The sequence below is a fragment of the Grus americana genome, chromosome 14 (genome assembly GCF_028858705.1).
Source record: "Grus americana isolate bGruAme1 chromosome 14, bGruAme1.mat, whole genome shotgun sequence".
Lineage (NCBI taxonomy): Eukaryota > Metazoa > Chordata > Aves > Gruiformes > Gruidae > Grus > Grus americana.
In genome coordinates this window covers 9824009-9839810 of record NC_072865.1, presented here as the reverse complement: position 1 = coordinate 9839810, position 15802 = coordinate 9824009, and the positions used below count along the sequence as shown (strand labels likewise).

Here is a 15802-nt window from a genome sequence, read left to right as displayed (position 1 = left end):
AGCAAATATGTTCTTTATTTGTATAAACTTTATTACGGGACATTTCTAGAAGACCTTGAGTGAACACACGCAGTGTTTGAGTCCATTTTAGTTGTGACCTGATCTGTAAACACTTTCTGTTGCAGATAAGGCTGGAGTGACTTTCTTTCAGATTTTGGCAGGATTTTACCTAATAACAATTAATTTCACGCCCACCAAAGCCATAGATTTTTTTTTCAATTAAGTTATCAAATCCTTTTTTTTACTGCAGTTAATGAGAATTGATTTTTAAACTCTCAAAATGCTTACGCATGCATCACATTTTATTTCTGCTGATGATAATAAAATCTGATTTTATTATCAGCAGATTCCGACATAGGTGGTAGTTAATATTTTGTACACTGATTTTTAATGTGAGCAAACACTATGATTTAGAAATAAATTATTATTGCTTATTTCTATGTGGAAAATCCCCTCACCAAGTACAGTCATGCAGAGTAAAAGTCACCAGTTTGGTCCTGGATAGCTGTTTTGGGGGATGAAAAGTTTGTCTGCCTTTGAGTTGTGATGAAACAAGTAAATTCTTGAAAGTTATTTATGCAGCCCAAGAAGGATGACTATCAGACAGTAAAAATGTTCTCTGATGATGTCTGCTCACTGATTCCAGCTAAAATCATGTGCAGGGGCATCTACATGGTTTCATAAAAGCAGTGCACGATTTGTGGCTTAAAATAAATTCTTGCAAATGAAAATCAATGCACTTGAAAGCTATTATGATTTTTAGTGATTTCAAGTATTTAGGTTTTGAAATAATCACCCATAAAACTTGCATTAACTGTGCTCCAAAAGCAATGAACTGATGAAGACAGTGCCCTAGTAGCCTCTTTGTCAGTATTTGAGCACCTTCTGAATTTCTCCTGCTGCCAGCAGAAATTACCATCTACAAAAATTGCAGCTGGCAATAAGGGATTGTTAATCAGATTCCAAACCCATCTGCTGAGAAGTCGCAGGACAGTGACTTGCTAAAGTCGCCTGTGCTGTTGTTAACAGTCGTACCAGAGGTAGCAACGCTAACTCCTTTCTGCTCTCAGCAGCTTGCCAGGTCAGTCCTTTCCTGTTTTCAACCCCATTTTGCAGATCGCTCCAAGGGCTCGGTGATGATGTCTGTCCTGAGCAGTGCTGCGTGTGGCGGAGCTCCGGCGGGACTCCGCGTGCGCGATGCCATGTGTTGTTTCTATGAGGTTCCTGGGGAGGAGGAGGCAAAGGCTCAAGAGGTATTGAGAATTTATTACCCTTTCTTTTATGTTTGCTCTTGGTTACCCTTTGCGTTGCCCTCTAACACAGTAATAAGGCCAAAAAAGTCCTCTATGAACCTGGAAAGGTACCAGCACTCTGGGGAGTCTCCAGTTTGCTGTAAATTATGCTTTATTAAGGGTGCCTCTTGCCAAGATCCACAAGACCCTGTGTGGTTCACAGCAGTTTCTGAGGTTTTGCAGAACTGATGTTATGAATCGGCAGCTTTGGTCTCCAGGCCTCTCCACGTGGTCAGGTTTTGAGCTAAACTCCTCTCTGCAGGGGACTTGAGTCTCTTGCTTTTTCTTCATAAAAGGTGTCAGGTACTTATGCAATTCTTCAGGGCGTGCAAATGCTGCTCTTGGTATATAGCGAGGACTGTTGATTCTGGCAGACGACTCAGCAGACCTTGAACTCACGGTGGGGTTTCTCAATCCTCCACAGTCTGTTCTTTTGGAGCCTGGTAGCTCTGCCCACCACCTCCCAGCTGCTCTCTCAGCTACCATGGAGGGAGAGCCCATGCACGGCAGCATGGTGTGCTCCGGCCAGGGGACCTCTCCAGTCTGCCACAGTAGACAGTGACAGAAATCCTGCAGTTTAGGGACATTTGCTTCTTCAAGAACTGAACGAGTTGTGATGTGGAAAGCCTGATGGTGTTTTTGCAGTGAATCTCCTCTGGGTCTGCTTCAGAGCACTCTTTTCTGGCTCTTCCTACACCCCTGTGATACTCAATCCCACCAAGCAACGGCTGCGTATGGGTACCTGGGGATTTCAGAATTGTTTGCCTTGATTATCACAACTTCTGCTCCATGGCCCATCTGTCTTTATCCTGGGGACTGGCATATGGGCTTCTCTCTTTAGGGCTACTGTTTGGCATCTGGTAGCACAGCTGTCCTCTCCTGTGGGTCCTCCCTGCTACGGGGAGCCCTTGTCCAGGCCACTTCCTTGGGATCTCCTTGCTGCAGGAGCCCTCCTGCTGCCCAGCCCTCCCACAGGACTGCAACACAAGAACTTTCAATGCTTTCCCCTGCACAAAGGTATGAGCAACTCCACTCGAGTTTTCACTGAAAATAGTAAAATGTAAGTGCTACTTGCAAATTATGAACCCAGACGAGAATTCATGATTCGCCTTGACAGTGAAGATCCTAAAAGAAAGTTTAGCGTTAGGTGTAGTAACAGCCGCACACTTGGTTTGTAGATGGGAATCATAGACAATTTCTACTTATATATCTGAAAAACAGGTGCTTTGGCTTTATTGCCTTCTGGCCTCAAAGGGGTCGCTTCCTTTCTTGGCCCGTGTCAGTGAAATTCTGCAGAAATGGTGATGTGATTCACAGCTGTGACTAGAGGTAACCTGGAGAGGCAGCAGCAGGAGTGGAGCACCCTTGTCCAGGGCTGCTCGGCCAGGCAGGCTCTGCAGAGCCACCCTCTCCCGACATGCCCAGTGAAGGGAAAATAAACAGGTAGGTGTCAACACGGCGTGACTGCAAGTGGGGGTTGCACAAACACAAGGATGTAAACACACGGAGACAACCACAGGTCTCCCTGTCCTGCAGGTCCCTGCCCAGCTGGGGTGGGATGTGCTGCACCAGAAGGTGCAGTAGGTCCTGAAAGGATCTGTCCTGCCAGATGAATGGCTGGTGGAAAAAGCTCTGATGAATCCTCCTCTGTGAAGCGGGCAGCTCACTCGTAGGGTCGCAATATAGACCTTCCTTTTGCACAAGGCAGAAGCCTGAAGCTGAGCACCACATGCCTCAGCCGAGGTAGGGGACAGCGCATGTGCTATTGCTGCGGTGATATTTTCTAGATCCCAGTTCCTTCTCAAGATCCTTGACAGGTGTTTGCTGTTCTGTCCCTTTAATCTGTCTTCTATTGCAAACTATTCCCCAAATTTAATAACTTAGTTGAAAGAGAATTGCTTTGATCTTGACAGAACATGCTGAGTCAATCTATTTTAACTGCAGATTTGGTTTGCAAATAATATCTCCTTTCTGATAAGGTTCAGGTGTCATCTCTGTGGACATTGGCAGGAATTTGCTTGACCATGGCAGCTTTTACAGAGTCCGGCAATTAAGTTGTCAAGATACATTTTCCTCTGCCAGGAAGCATTAACTGATGATAGTCTTGGCTGGAATAAGCCCTGAGAGAAGGATATCAGGATGAACAGAGGTCCCTGTAGCTCAGACCTACATTGGCCCAAAGGTCCTTGACAAGTCCTTGACACTTGGTGGAACGGAGATAAGGGACAGGGCAGGAGACGTCGGGGCTGAATATCAGGGGCAAGGAATGAAAACAGGATATATGAATAGAGATCTCTCTAATGTCACTAGAGATTAACATAGCTGGAAATGCTGGCATTTGGCGAGACTTTATCTTTGCAGATGCACACTGCAAACAGCTAATATTAGCAGAGCTCCTGGATATGAAAGCAAATAGAATTTTCCATTAGGTAATCCCCAAAATTGTGTTATTGTGGATTTGCCTTTCAAGTGAGAAAGATGTTGGAGATGTCCTTCTCTTGGAAAATAAAACTGGGATGATTCAACATGAGCTCGCTCTGTTTAAATTATGTCGAAAATAGATCTACAAGTAAGGATTTTGATTACTAAGTACAGAATTTGAAAGATTAAAAGTTGGTGAGAAATGTGGAGAAATTAGGATCCCAATTGAGAAGACTGGGACTGAGATCAATCCAAAGAATTGCCAAAAATCTCCTTAAATAAAGGACAAAATAAGTGTTCAGCACCAATCCAAGTTCTGTTACCTTAGTAGTGGGCAAACCTTCGGGAGAGATTTGAAGAAAACTAAAGATATAAAGTGCAAAGAGATAATGTACACAGTGAATTTTCAGGAAGGAAGCCATGTGTGGGCTAATATCAATCTTTGCAAAGTTGGCTGACTTCCTAGATAAAGGAAATATAGTACATCTAGTCTATGCAGACATCAAAAGCCTTTGGCCTGCTGCCCTGTGGGATGGTGTCACTCAGGCTTGGTGAGGTGGGTCAGGAACTGGCCATGGGGGAGGTAGTAGCAGATGAGCAGAGGGTACCATGGGAGTTATCAGCGAACAGCCAAAAATACAGATTTTTTTTTTTTTTTAGGACCAAATTTAATATTTTTGCTCCTTGCTGTAGTGCAGAAAAAGTTGGCAGGTGGAGCAGAGCACTGCTGAGTTTTTTAAAACAGGAGAAGAGCAGGATTTCTCCCGCAGAGCACAGGGTGACCTTCTGGCTGAAATTGCCTGGGCTCAAACTGGGATGAAATACAGCAGTGAAGAGTACAAAATCATACTCTGAGGTTAAATAACGAGGGTTTTGGCTATCAGCTGGCAGCTTAGTTGAAAACTACAGAGGAGGAGAAAGATCTAATTGCATTTAGCCAGTTTGCGGGGTAGATGTGAGCCTGCAACGTGCCGCGGCCATGCGAGGGGCAGCCCGGGGCTGGGGCAGATCCATGGGGAGGAGAGGGGTCCTGGCACGCTTCCCGCTCCCCTCGAGCCACGCAAAGGCCCCTTCTTGGCATACACGCTTGTGTCAATCATTAGCTAGAAATCTATAGCTGGGTAAATATATTTTTGGCTTTGAATGTTGATGACAGACTTGGAGCATTACCTAATAAGGTGGGACCACTTGACATCGTGGTGTGCTATATATTCCCACTCGTACCTGCAATCTTCCTCTCCCACACAGAGAGCTAGCAGGCTGCACTGGAGCAGTACCTCTGTTTGCCATGAAGATAACAGGGGTTTTTGTGAAGGCGGCTCTAGCCCTTTGCTGCTGCTTAGGTGAGTATTTCCTGGGATATTGCGGAGGCCAATCTAGCTGAATCAGAGATGAATTTTCATTTCAGTAACAGTATTTGGGTCTTGTAACATGGAGGAGAGCCTTATTCCATGAAGAAATATTCTTCCTGAGAGAGCGTAACAAAAAAATTAGACTTCAAGACTGAGGTTTCAGCAAACCTCGTACAGGTGACTGTATTCATCATCTTGGTTTGTAGGAGCAAATTGCTGAAGGAGCAGTCCTAGTGCGGGGCAGGATCTTGCACATGGGAGTACTGTGTGTAAGGGCAAAGTAAAACTGTGAGAAATGGCATTATTATCCACATGAGCAATACAAATGCAAAGTCTGACTTGTAGGATTGCTCCGTAAGTTTACCGTGCTGTTCCTGGTAACTCAGAAGGATGTGTTAGGAGACGGACAGTGGCAGTGGTTGACATCATCTTAAACACGCATGTCCAAACTTTTGAAAGTCAAATATAAAGTCTCTTAGAAGAGGATAAAAATCCAAGAGTACTGAATTGAAAGTACCTGTATCGCTTCCCTGTAACATCTTAGGGATGGATTAAGATATGTGCTCTCCCCTCAAAACTGTAATGAAGCTTTATTTAGTAACTTTTAATACATCCTATGACCATGTACTGGCATAATATAAAACTCCATATTTTCCTAAACCCAATAAACTACTCAGCAACAATCACTGAATTTAACTCTTTCATGAAAAGATTTACACATATCTTCTCTGTGTGTCAATAATTTGTTTGTTTTTTTTTTTCTGTTTCCATTTTTTTCTTTCAGGTATTGCCTTTGGAATTGAGGTGAGCTACGGATCTATTTATTCTGTTCTATTCCAGGTTTCTGGTAAGGTTGAAACATTATGTAATTACCTGATGAGCAAGTGGATTAAATCTAATGAAAGCTTGGCTGTTCAAATAATATTTGCTCGTGCATGATTGAATGATATTGCCAATTTCATAAGAAGTAAAAGATCCACCATTTTTTACAATATTTTCAGTTCATCAAATAAAATGAAGTGAGAAGTAATTGTACAATCCCATTATATTAACTCTTAGACATAATTTAGTTACTCCAAGCCAAATGCAGTAGGTTACCTCCTTGTGAAGAAGGTATATAATCTTAAGATTATATGCTCGAAAGCATCAAAGACTGTGGTCCTGATAATTTTTTTCTATACAGTAAGACCCACAGAACTGCGTTTCGTGCATAGGTTTTCCCTATCTATATCACAGAGAGGAAAACAGCAGGGTCTGTGCGATGGATTTGTCTGCAGGTTCTTCCCACGCAGTTACGAGACTCCTGTAACTCACCAGAGACTGCAGCACGATTTGAAACGATCAGATTTTGAGCTGAGGGGCTCTGCTGTACAGCCAGGCTCCCAATTACCAGCTGCCTTCATTAGGCACCGTCTCACCCACAGCAATCCTTCCTCTGTGCCATGCCTCCCCCGGACCCCAGCAGGAAAGCATAATCAGAAACTTCTGTAGAGAAGATTCACTCCTCCTGACTGCCTGAACAGATTCAAAATAATACCTTTAATTCACCTCCCGGCAGGAGCTGCAGGCGCTGCGGCTGTGGTGGTGGGAGGCTGCATGGGGGGCTCTTTCCATGAGGGAGCCAACGTTGGGGCTGATTCTGTGCTGCTTTTGCAGGTTGATTGCAGCCAATATTCCAGCGGCATCGGCAAGGATGGGACGGTCTGGGTAGCTTGCCCGAGGAACTTGAAGCCAGTCTGTGGCACCGATGGCACCACGTACAGCAACGAGTGCGGGATCTGCCTACACAACAGGTGAGTACGGCTGGAAACCTAGCAGAAGCCGCAGGGCAAGGGCCTCAGGGTAAGGGTGGCAGCTTCATCCCCCAAAGATGGACTGGGCAGAGGAGCACGGGAGTTAGCAGCTGGGTGCCAACACCGCCAGCCTCAAGGCTGATGCTGCTCTCGCGATCCCTGACAACAGGTCTGCTTTCTTCTAGGGAACACAGGGCCAGTGTGGAGAAGGCACATGATGGAGAATGCATGCCAAAATCTATTATAGTAAGTCAAAGTCCGTGGAAGACTTCATCTGGCTGTAAAAGGGGACAGTTCAAACACCACACAAGAGGAAAACAGAACGTGCACAGCTGGTCTGCACAGCCCAAAGGGAATTAAAATCTGATGATAACCAAAGCTGAGAGGGCTGATAGGTTTATGGGTTATCTGGTACCATGTCTCTGTGCTTTTCTAATTCAGACTTCCAGCCTCTGTAATTGGGGATAAAATGAAAATGTTGTGCTGGCTGAAGGTTGGATCTCACCACCTGGATAGCTCCAGCAGGATCTTATGAAGGACCTCACAAAATCCTTCTTGCTATGCCGGTTTTTTTTCAGCAGGAGAGAATTCCCACAGAACTGACTCGGGCTTCCACTTTTGATAGTGGAATTAGTTTGATGATGGATTTGTCCCCAAAGACTGAGGGAGCGTAAGCAGACTATGTAGGAGTGTTATATCTTTATATAAAATATGTGGCTTTTTTTTTTTCTCTATTCCTACTATTTTTACAGATCGACTGCAGTAGGTACCAAAGAACTGTGGTAGATGATCATGTCATGGTAGCATGCCCAAGGATACTGAAACCAGTCTGTGGCTCAGATAGCTTCACTTACGACAACGAATGTGGGATCTGTGCCTATAATGCGTAAGTCTTGTGCATAGAACATCCTTCTGGATAATTAGTGGTAGTTAAGGCTCTCAGAAGCACTTCTGTAAAACACTAGTCCGTCTTAAGGCAGGTGTCTCTGTAGGTCTCTTTGGAGCTGGCTGCTTGTAATTCTCCAGCCAGCCTGAGTTTTCTTCCCCATTGTCTGTCTGTGCTCATGAGGGGAATCACAAAAGAACCAGAGGACAACCCAGAGCACAGCCATGAACAGATCAAAGTGTTACTTGTAACTCCTAATTACTCCCAACAATTACCATGTAATATGGAAACGCTGTGCATTTGCTGCTACCATCTGCGGGACACGTTCAGACAAGTCAGGCAGTAGCAGTGTCCCACAAGACGGGTGGCACCTTGCTTTATTGTCCCAGTGCCTAGAGTGTAATGGGAAAAGTTATTCTCAAGGCTTTCTAACCAAAGCATTTCTTTCTTTCAGAGAGCATCATGCCAACATTAGCAAAATATATGATGGAGAATGCAAGCAGGAGATTGGCACTGTAAGTGCACCAGAAGTCAAAAATCCATCTCTTAGGACTGTTAATAGAATTCTGAGAACCCCACAGATTTCCCTAGGAAACTGCAAGAGGACCATATGACAAGGCTTATGAAGGTCCCAGTCCATGCTTTGCTTTCCTGCGCAGTGAGGGTGGATTTTGCACCGTCCCCGCTCCAAAGAGAAGGTCACCCCGTGCATACCACACCAAACTAATGGAGAGAGGAGATGGATATGAAATGAGAAGCTGCAGTGAGTCAGTGCTGCAGAACTCCCTTCCCTATGTACTAAGCTGGCTTTTGTGCCCGGGGGAAGGGGAGGCCCAAGGTTTCACTTGCCAACATGCTGTGCAGGTTGGCAGTTTTCTCTCTGGAGATCGCAAGCGTTTCCACCTTTTGCAACAAGGATTCAAAACTCCCATGCTCGTTGCTTTCACAGACATAGTGAGACTCATACGAGCACTAAGCATACATATTTATAGAGTATAGTTTATTGTATATTTGCATGAGGCCAACAGTCTGGTGCCTCAGGAAGAGAAGCTTCTATATTTCAGCACCAAAATTCTGGGATGTAGAAAGTCCACTCTCCAACTGGTAGATAGTTTCAAACCCTGCACTTAACTACAGGGAATCTGAAGTAATAAGAGCTGGAGAAGAGGGGAGAAAACCAACACAAACCAAAATAGCATTAGTCAGATTTCCAGCTGTTGAAAAATGGTTCTCACTAAATTCAACACTGGTTTTGAGGGTTTTTTAATGAGAATGGGCCCAAAATTTTGTACGTGTTCTGCCCGAAGGATCCCTTCTCCAAGACAGTCCTTTTTCTTGACTCCTAGAGAACTAGGACAATATTCAGAAATCTCATTTCTGATTGAACATTTAGCTTCAGTGTATCAGGGCTTTGTCCTGTTGCAGAAAAAATGCAGGCTGGGATACAGAATGAAAAGGTTTTGCATCCAATTTTCTTGCATAGCAAGGGCTCCACCAGAGGTAATTCTCCTTATTTTGACAGATTGACTGCAGTAAGTACCCAACAGCAACCACTAAAGATGGCAATGTATTAGTATCCTGCCCAAGGATCCTGAGTCCAGTTTGTGGCACAGATGGCGTTACATATGATAATGAATGTGGGATCTGTGCCCACAATGGGTAAGTGCCATACGTAAAGCACTCCTTCGAAGTAGCCAGCAATGCTTTGCAGTCCTGAGAACCATCCTTCTGCATTTCTGCTTATGCCTATTTCTTCAAGTCTCTTAGAAACTGGATTGGTTTTGGATTTACTTTGAGTTTCCTCTGGATACCTTCTTTGTGCTCATGAAGGGAAACTTTGAAGAGTCAGATAGCAACTCCTTGGATTAGTCTGTGGGCTGGGCAGTGACTGAGCAGAGGAAGGAATAATTCAGAATGTTGCTGTAAATTGCATATTATGAGAAAATGTGATGAGCCTGATAAGGAGTAAAGTAACGCAGCTATTCTGATACACTCTTATGGAGTCTGAAGCCATGGTTTGCTTCATTTTGCATGTGACTGCGACCAAGAGGTCAAGCATTTAGTTCCTCAACTTTATTGCTTCCCTTTTCCAGAGAACACAGGACCCATGTTAGCAAAAAGCATAATGGAAAATGCAGACAGGAGACTTCCGAAGTAAGTATTCAATATAAGGCACGTTTCTCCTCTTAGTTGTATCAACTGAAGGGTTCCCTGAGCCTATGTCTACTCTGAAAGTGAGCTGGCCTGAGGCCTGGCTTTCTCCACGTGTCTATTAAGTCTTGTCAGCCCCTTGTGTTGAGGATGACTACAAATCCCATCTGTCCTGAGGCAGCTGTCCTCTGGGCCCTCCTTGCCTGCACAGCCCTGGCAGATGGGTTGCATGGGTGCTAGGCACAGGATTTACATTACAAATTCATACCAACACCAACCTTTGGAGTCGGGGTATGTTCTGGTATATGGATCACACCTGAAGTTTTGATCTGAGTGTATCAGCCAAGAAGTCCCAGAGATGGTGTCTAGGACATGCCAGCACATAAATGTGGAAGTCGGTCAGGTTGGGCTTAGGTCTTCCTTTGAGGATGCTCTTCAAATGCATTGTCAGCAATGTCCAAATTCCTACACTATATTGGTGTTTTGTTTATGTCTGTACTGCAGAATGAAAACTGGACTGTGTTCTTCTCTTTTTTGGCTTTTCTGGCATATCTTGTGTTTGGAATTGACCAAGCTACTTACCCTAGTGATTTGGCATCTTGCAAACTATGCAGTGCTGTGCAGTTCCCTCTGTGCATGAAAGGATTCATGCAGAACTGACTCAGTCTGGTTTTGAGAGAACTGGAACATAACACTAGTGTTATCTCAGCATCCCAGCATAAAAGACATGACAGAAGGTTAAGTTGGGGTTTTTCTCAGAGAACAAGGACTTCCCCACATTTGACACTCCTGCTTTTTGTAGATTGATTGCAGTCAATACCCATCAAGAATGATTAAGGGTGGTAAAGCCCAGATACGCTGCCCAAGGATCCTGCTCCCAGTTTGTGGCACAGACGGATTTACTTATGACAACGAATGTGGCATCTGTGCCCATAACCTGTAAGTAGTGTACGTAGGACTCTCTTTGGAGTGACCAGACATGATTAGTGCTCCAGATGGCTTTTCTTTTGATACCAGCATATCTACATGTCCCTTTCTGTTTCTCTTTCAAACTCCTGAAGCCCCTGTCACCTTGTTTTTGTTTCCTGATGCTCTGTTTTGGCTCCTCGGGGGAGCTGTGGGAGAGCCAACTCTCAATCTGAGCACGCTATGAGGGTGGTGGTATTTGGGCAGAGCAAAGGGTGGCTGGGACTGCTGATAGGTCTGTTACTGCTTAGGATTACGCTTGCTAATGACCGGGAGAAGCTGGTTCATTAGGCAATCAGATGCCTCCTTTATCATATATATTGGCTATGAGTTTGGTTTGCTTTCTGTGGGACCTGGGTGTCGCTGGGCTCAGCTGGTGAGCACACTAACGCCAGCCTCTCCCTTATAGCGAACTTGGGACGCATGTGAAGAAAAGCCATGAGGGAAGATGCAAGGAGCAAAGCAATCCTGTAAGTGTAACTATCCGTAAACCAAGCGCCATCTCCTACTCTCTCTCCAGCCCCCGGGAAGACCCTGGCCAGGCTCAGCGCACCAGCCGTACTCCCGGGTGCATGGAGGGGTGATGCACGTGCTGGTGCTGTGGTTCTCCACAGTTGCTCACAACGGCTGCTGCCAACGTGCTGTACGTGAGGGCAAGAGAGAACGGGAACAGGCCAGGACTTTGGGAACAAAATGTCCCAGTACTGCAGATCTCTGAACAGAAATCATCAGAGGCAGCCCGAGAACCGTGCAGCCCATTTTAGTACAGTAGGAGAGGAAGACAGAAGGCTGTGTTAGATGTCTGTGTATTCACTCAGTGCTAGGATTTCCATTGCTCTGGACAGGCAGATTAAAAAAATCCTTGTGCTCTGGTCAGCCAGGAAAAATCTGCTCCCAGATATGCATACAAAAATAGCTTTATTATCATGCACAGTAAAAATATGTGCTGATAATATCACAGCACATTTATTCTGCTTATGCAGAGCAGCTCTAAAGCACCGAAAATAACTTCATGCATCCTGAGGGACTGCAATGTATTTTCTATAGTAAAGATACACTGTTAAAATGCTGTCTTTGCTTTAATTTCTTCTTGGACCGTGTGGGAAATATGGGTAATAAGAGACATCGCATTGAGGAAACTATGCAAAATGACAGTGAAGTGTCAGTGTGCTTAGCTAGTATAGACTGACTTCCAATAGGTGTGTGTTTGTTTATCCTCGAATATTTAAACTGTTAGATTTTATATAATGTAAATATTTTTGCAACAGAAAATGGTGAAACAGTTCTTGCTGCTGTTTTGAAAAAGCTGAAACAAAATCTCAGGTTTAGTTAACTATGTCAAGCTGGACTTCATGGCAAACATTTTAAATCAGATTCCTCGGGTTAAATGCTTGCTGTAAAACTTGCATATGTACTAGTCTAGGAAAATCAGCTTTTTAGCCAGCTGTTCCTTTCTTCCCTCTGTTAGCAGACAATACCAAACCCAACTACAATTACTTAATTCATTTCTGATGAAGACTAAACTTAAAACCCCTCTGATTTTCCTCTGGCAGAAGCCTTTAAAATCTGGCGGATCAGAGTGGGCAGGCTGCAGAAGAGGCACTCTTCCGTCTCCCAGCAGCTGACCCAGCATTGTTATTTTATCTCCCCAGGTTGACTGCAGCACATACCTGAGCAATACCAAAACTGGCGAAGCCATCGCAGCCTGCCCCTTCATTCTGCGGGAGATCTGTGGGACAGACGGCGTCACCTACAGCAATGACTGCGCGCTGTGTGCCCACAACATGTAAGCCCTGGAGGTCAGCCCCTCAGAGCACAACGGAGTTACTTGTCGAGTGTTTTTAACTCTGCTTTCTCTTCCAGCGAATTTGGAACCAGTGTTGCCAAGAAGCACGATGGGAGGTGCATAGAGGAAGTTCCCCAAGTAAGTGAATTCTAAAGAAAAATGCAATCAGCACCAGCTCAACCTGTTTTAACTTGAATAAACACTGGTTGGTTTTGGTGGTGTAGCCTCCACCTGGGGGTGACAGCTTATGCTGTCCTTCCTTCTGCGGGTGAATATCACCCTCCCAGCAGCAGGAACATTGTGTGCTTCCTGCACGCAGTCAGGAGAAGAAAGAGGAGAGGACAGGTGAGGAATCAGTTATGACACAGGAAGCATAACTGATTTAAGGCTTTGCAAGAAGAAATCCCTTTCCCACAGCAGTCTATCGTAGCTGCCACAGGAACTTAGCAGTCTGTTTTGGCAATATGGGTAGGGGGCGCAGAGGACCCAAGGTAGCCAGTGCATTCTGGCTGCTTGCATTGTGCAAAAGGATGTTCTGCAAAGATTAGAAAATTACCTATTTTGAATGCTGATACCTCATGTACCAGGGGATTCAAACCCCTCTCTGTTTTTTTTCTGTAAATGCAATGTAATCTAATGTATACTAACAATGAATCTTGTAAAAATACCAGATTAACTATATTTGGCCAGCTCTAAACTATTTATGCTCACTGGGGGATAGAAGAAAAAGTCATCTCATTAGCATGTGTTTGAAAGAGTCAACATCCCGAGTCAGATATTTCATTTCTATACAAACAAACCATGAAATACCATTCCTTTGTTTCCCCGAGTACACTCTGTGCTCAGTCCGGGTGAGATACATAAATCAGGGAGGAAGAGCTCACACTGGAGAAACTGGGAGTGCTAAAACGCAAGGCCAGTTCCGCAACCGGTGTAAATCAGCTTCAACTGCTGTCGGTCCTGTTGGCAGATTTCAACACTTGGAGCCATCCCATCGCAACAAAAGACCTGTCAGCACATCTCCCCTCCATTCTTGTGGGCCATGAAAAACACCTTGGTTGCAGTTGTCCCTCTTGCAGGAAGTGCATAAATCATGCCACTTTGATTTGCAGATTATTTTTGAGCTGCGTTTTGTAATATCTCGGTAGGTTCAGCAAGCTATAGAGGCATCATGATAAATACAAAGCTGAATGAGTAATGTCTGCCTTCAAGCCTTGATTCACTCTTCTCCAGCATAAGGCTATGAAAGGAAATTGCTAGTTTTCCATGAAGAATGAGTTAATATGTAACCATAATTTGTCCTATGGCAGATCCTAAAAGGCAAAGGTGTGAGCAGGGGGGTTTGTGTCTGGGCACCCTTGCACAGAGCAGAGCCTGTGCCAGAGCTTTTGCTGTCTTTGTTCCCCAGCTCGACTGCAGCAAGTACCCAACTTCCACGCTGAAGGATGGCAGACAGCTGATGGCCTGCACGATGATCTATGATCCCATCTGCGGTACCGATGGTGTCACTTATGCCAGTGAGTGTACACTGTGTGCCCACAACCTGTAAGTACTCGTCCTTCTCCTTGGGGGGATTCACATGGTGGTGGTTAGATCTGTGAGTGCCAAGCACTGTGCAAGGGCTCTCTCTGAAACCCTGTGCTGGATGGGTCCTATCTGTCTACCCCCATTATCCTGCTTGCCTTGGTTGGTGTTTGACATGGGCGTTTGACCGCAGAGCCCCATCAAGGGGGATGCATCAACTGGGGAGACTGTTATTCCAAAAGACACGTGCCTGGTCCGTAAGGGCATGTTCTTGTTAGTGCTGTGCAGGCGATGCTAAGCTAGCTTATCTGAAAATCTCCTGTGCGCTACATGGGAGGGAGGTTTGTTCTTGCGCTGCGGTTGTAATGGGGAAGGTTGTGGCTAACGACGGTCTCTCCTTCCTCCAGGGAGCATCGGACTAACCTTGGCAAAAGAAAGAATGGACGCTGTGAGGAGGATATTACAAAAGTGAGTGGGAAAGGATGGGAACAAAGAGTGAGGTCCAGTGTCTGTTACGCTCATGGGGGACTGTCCTCTGCTCTGGGTTACAAATTGGGGGAGCAGTGGTGTGCAGATCTAGGGAGATCCCTTGGGAATTTCACACTGGTTGTGAAACAGCCAACATCCATCCCATTGCTCTGGTACAGTGCAGGAAAAGACGTGGCAGTGAGCAGAAATAGTACAAGATCATATCTGCCACCAGGAGGAAACTTTGAGTTGGTTATTATGATGTTGCAGACAGTTTCATTTCTCAGTGAGTTGTTATTCCTTATGCTGGGGGGCCATGGTTTTCTCTTGGGCAGATTCACTCATGTCTATCTTCTGTGTGCAGGAGCATTGCAAGGGCTTCCAAGAAGTCTCTCCTATCTGCACCATGGAATATTTGCCCCACTGTGGCTCTGATGGCAAAACATACAGCAACAGATGTGCTTTCTGCAATGCCTACCTGTACGTACAAGAGTAAAACTCTTCCTTTCAATTACTGTACCTACTACGAATGCAGGGCTGTTTTCATAATGTGTTTTTGACTAACGACTTATGAGCATGTACTGGACACTTCTGGTGCACCATGACTTGTGCAAGGAGATGGCTTTTTTTGCATTTTAAGGGAAAATGCAAAGGGCCCATTTCTGTGATCTGTATGTTTAATCCTGTTTATTAACTTCAAAGATATTTTACTCATTTTCACCAGCATGTAACCTGTCTCACAAGCTCATCAGGGCTTGTGGAAAGTACTTCATCAAACCAACTGGATTCTATCAAATGTGTGAAACCTTTCATCATTCCTTTAAAGATAATAATGAAAGGGAGTATTTGGGCTTTTGAGACTGTTCTTTATCTCCAGTCAACACTATGTCAACATTTGGGCCAGCGAAGTGAGGAACAGGGCTTCAGCACTGGATATGCTGTGTGACTAATCCTTCTCTCTCCTTTTCTCACCAGGGAAAGCAATAGGACTCTCAACCTCATGAGTATGACTGAATGTTAAGTCTGCGCTGGAGTCCAGCCTAGGAAGACAAACTCCCTTGCATGTGACTTCCCATGGGCTGATCTTCCCCAGCAACTTTCCTTCAGTTTGTCTTGTTTCCTTAGCTCCTGAAACACTTGTTCAATAAATTCACTTGGCAACA

At 44.9% G+C, this 15802-nt stretch overlaps 1 protein-coding gene across 1 annotated transcript; it reads left to right on the top strand.

Moving 5' to 3' along the window:
• The first annotated feature begins 4911 nt into the window (after positions 1 to 4911).
• LOC129212943 (ovoinhibitor-like) lies at positions 4912 to 15802 on the top strand. Its single transcript, XM_054842179.1, has 16 exons — positions 4912 to 5056; positions 5850 to 5869; positions 6722 to 6858; positions 7044 to 7104; positions 7611 to 7744; positions 8199 to 8259; positions 9267 to 9403; positions 9838 to 9898; positions 10698 to 10834; positions 11271 to 11331; positions 12514 to 12647; positions 12725 to 12785; positions 14056 to 14192; positions 14579 to 14639; positions 15004 to 15119; positions 15615 to 15802. Exons 1-16 carry the CDS (start codon positions 5002 to 5004, stop codon positions 15658 to 15660), a joined length of 1419 nt encoding a protein of 472 aa, XP_054698154.1. The 5' UTR covers positions 4912 to 5001; the 3' UTR covers positions 15661 to 15802.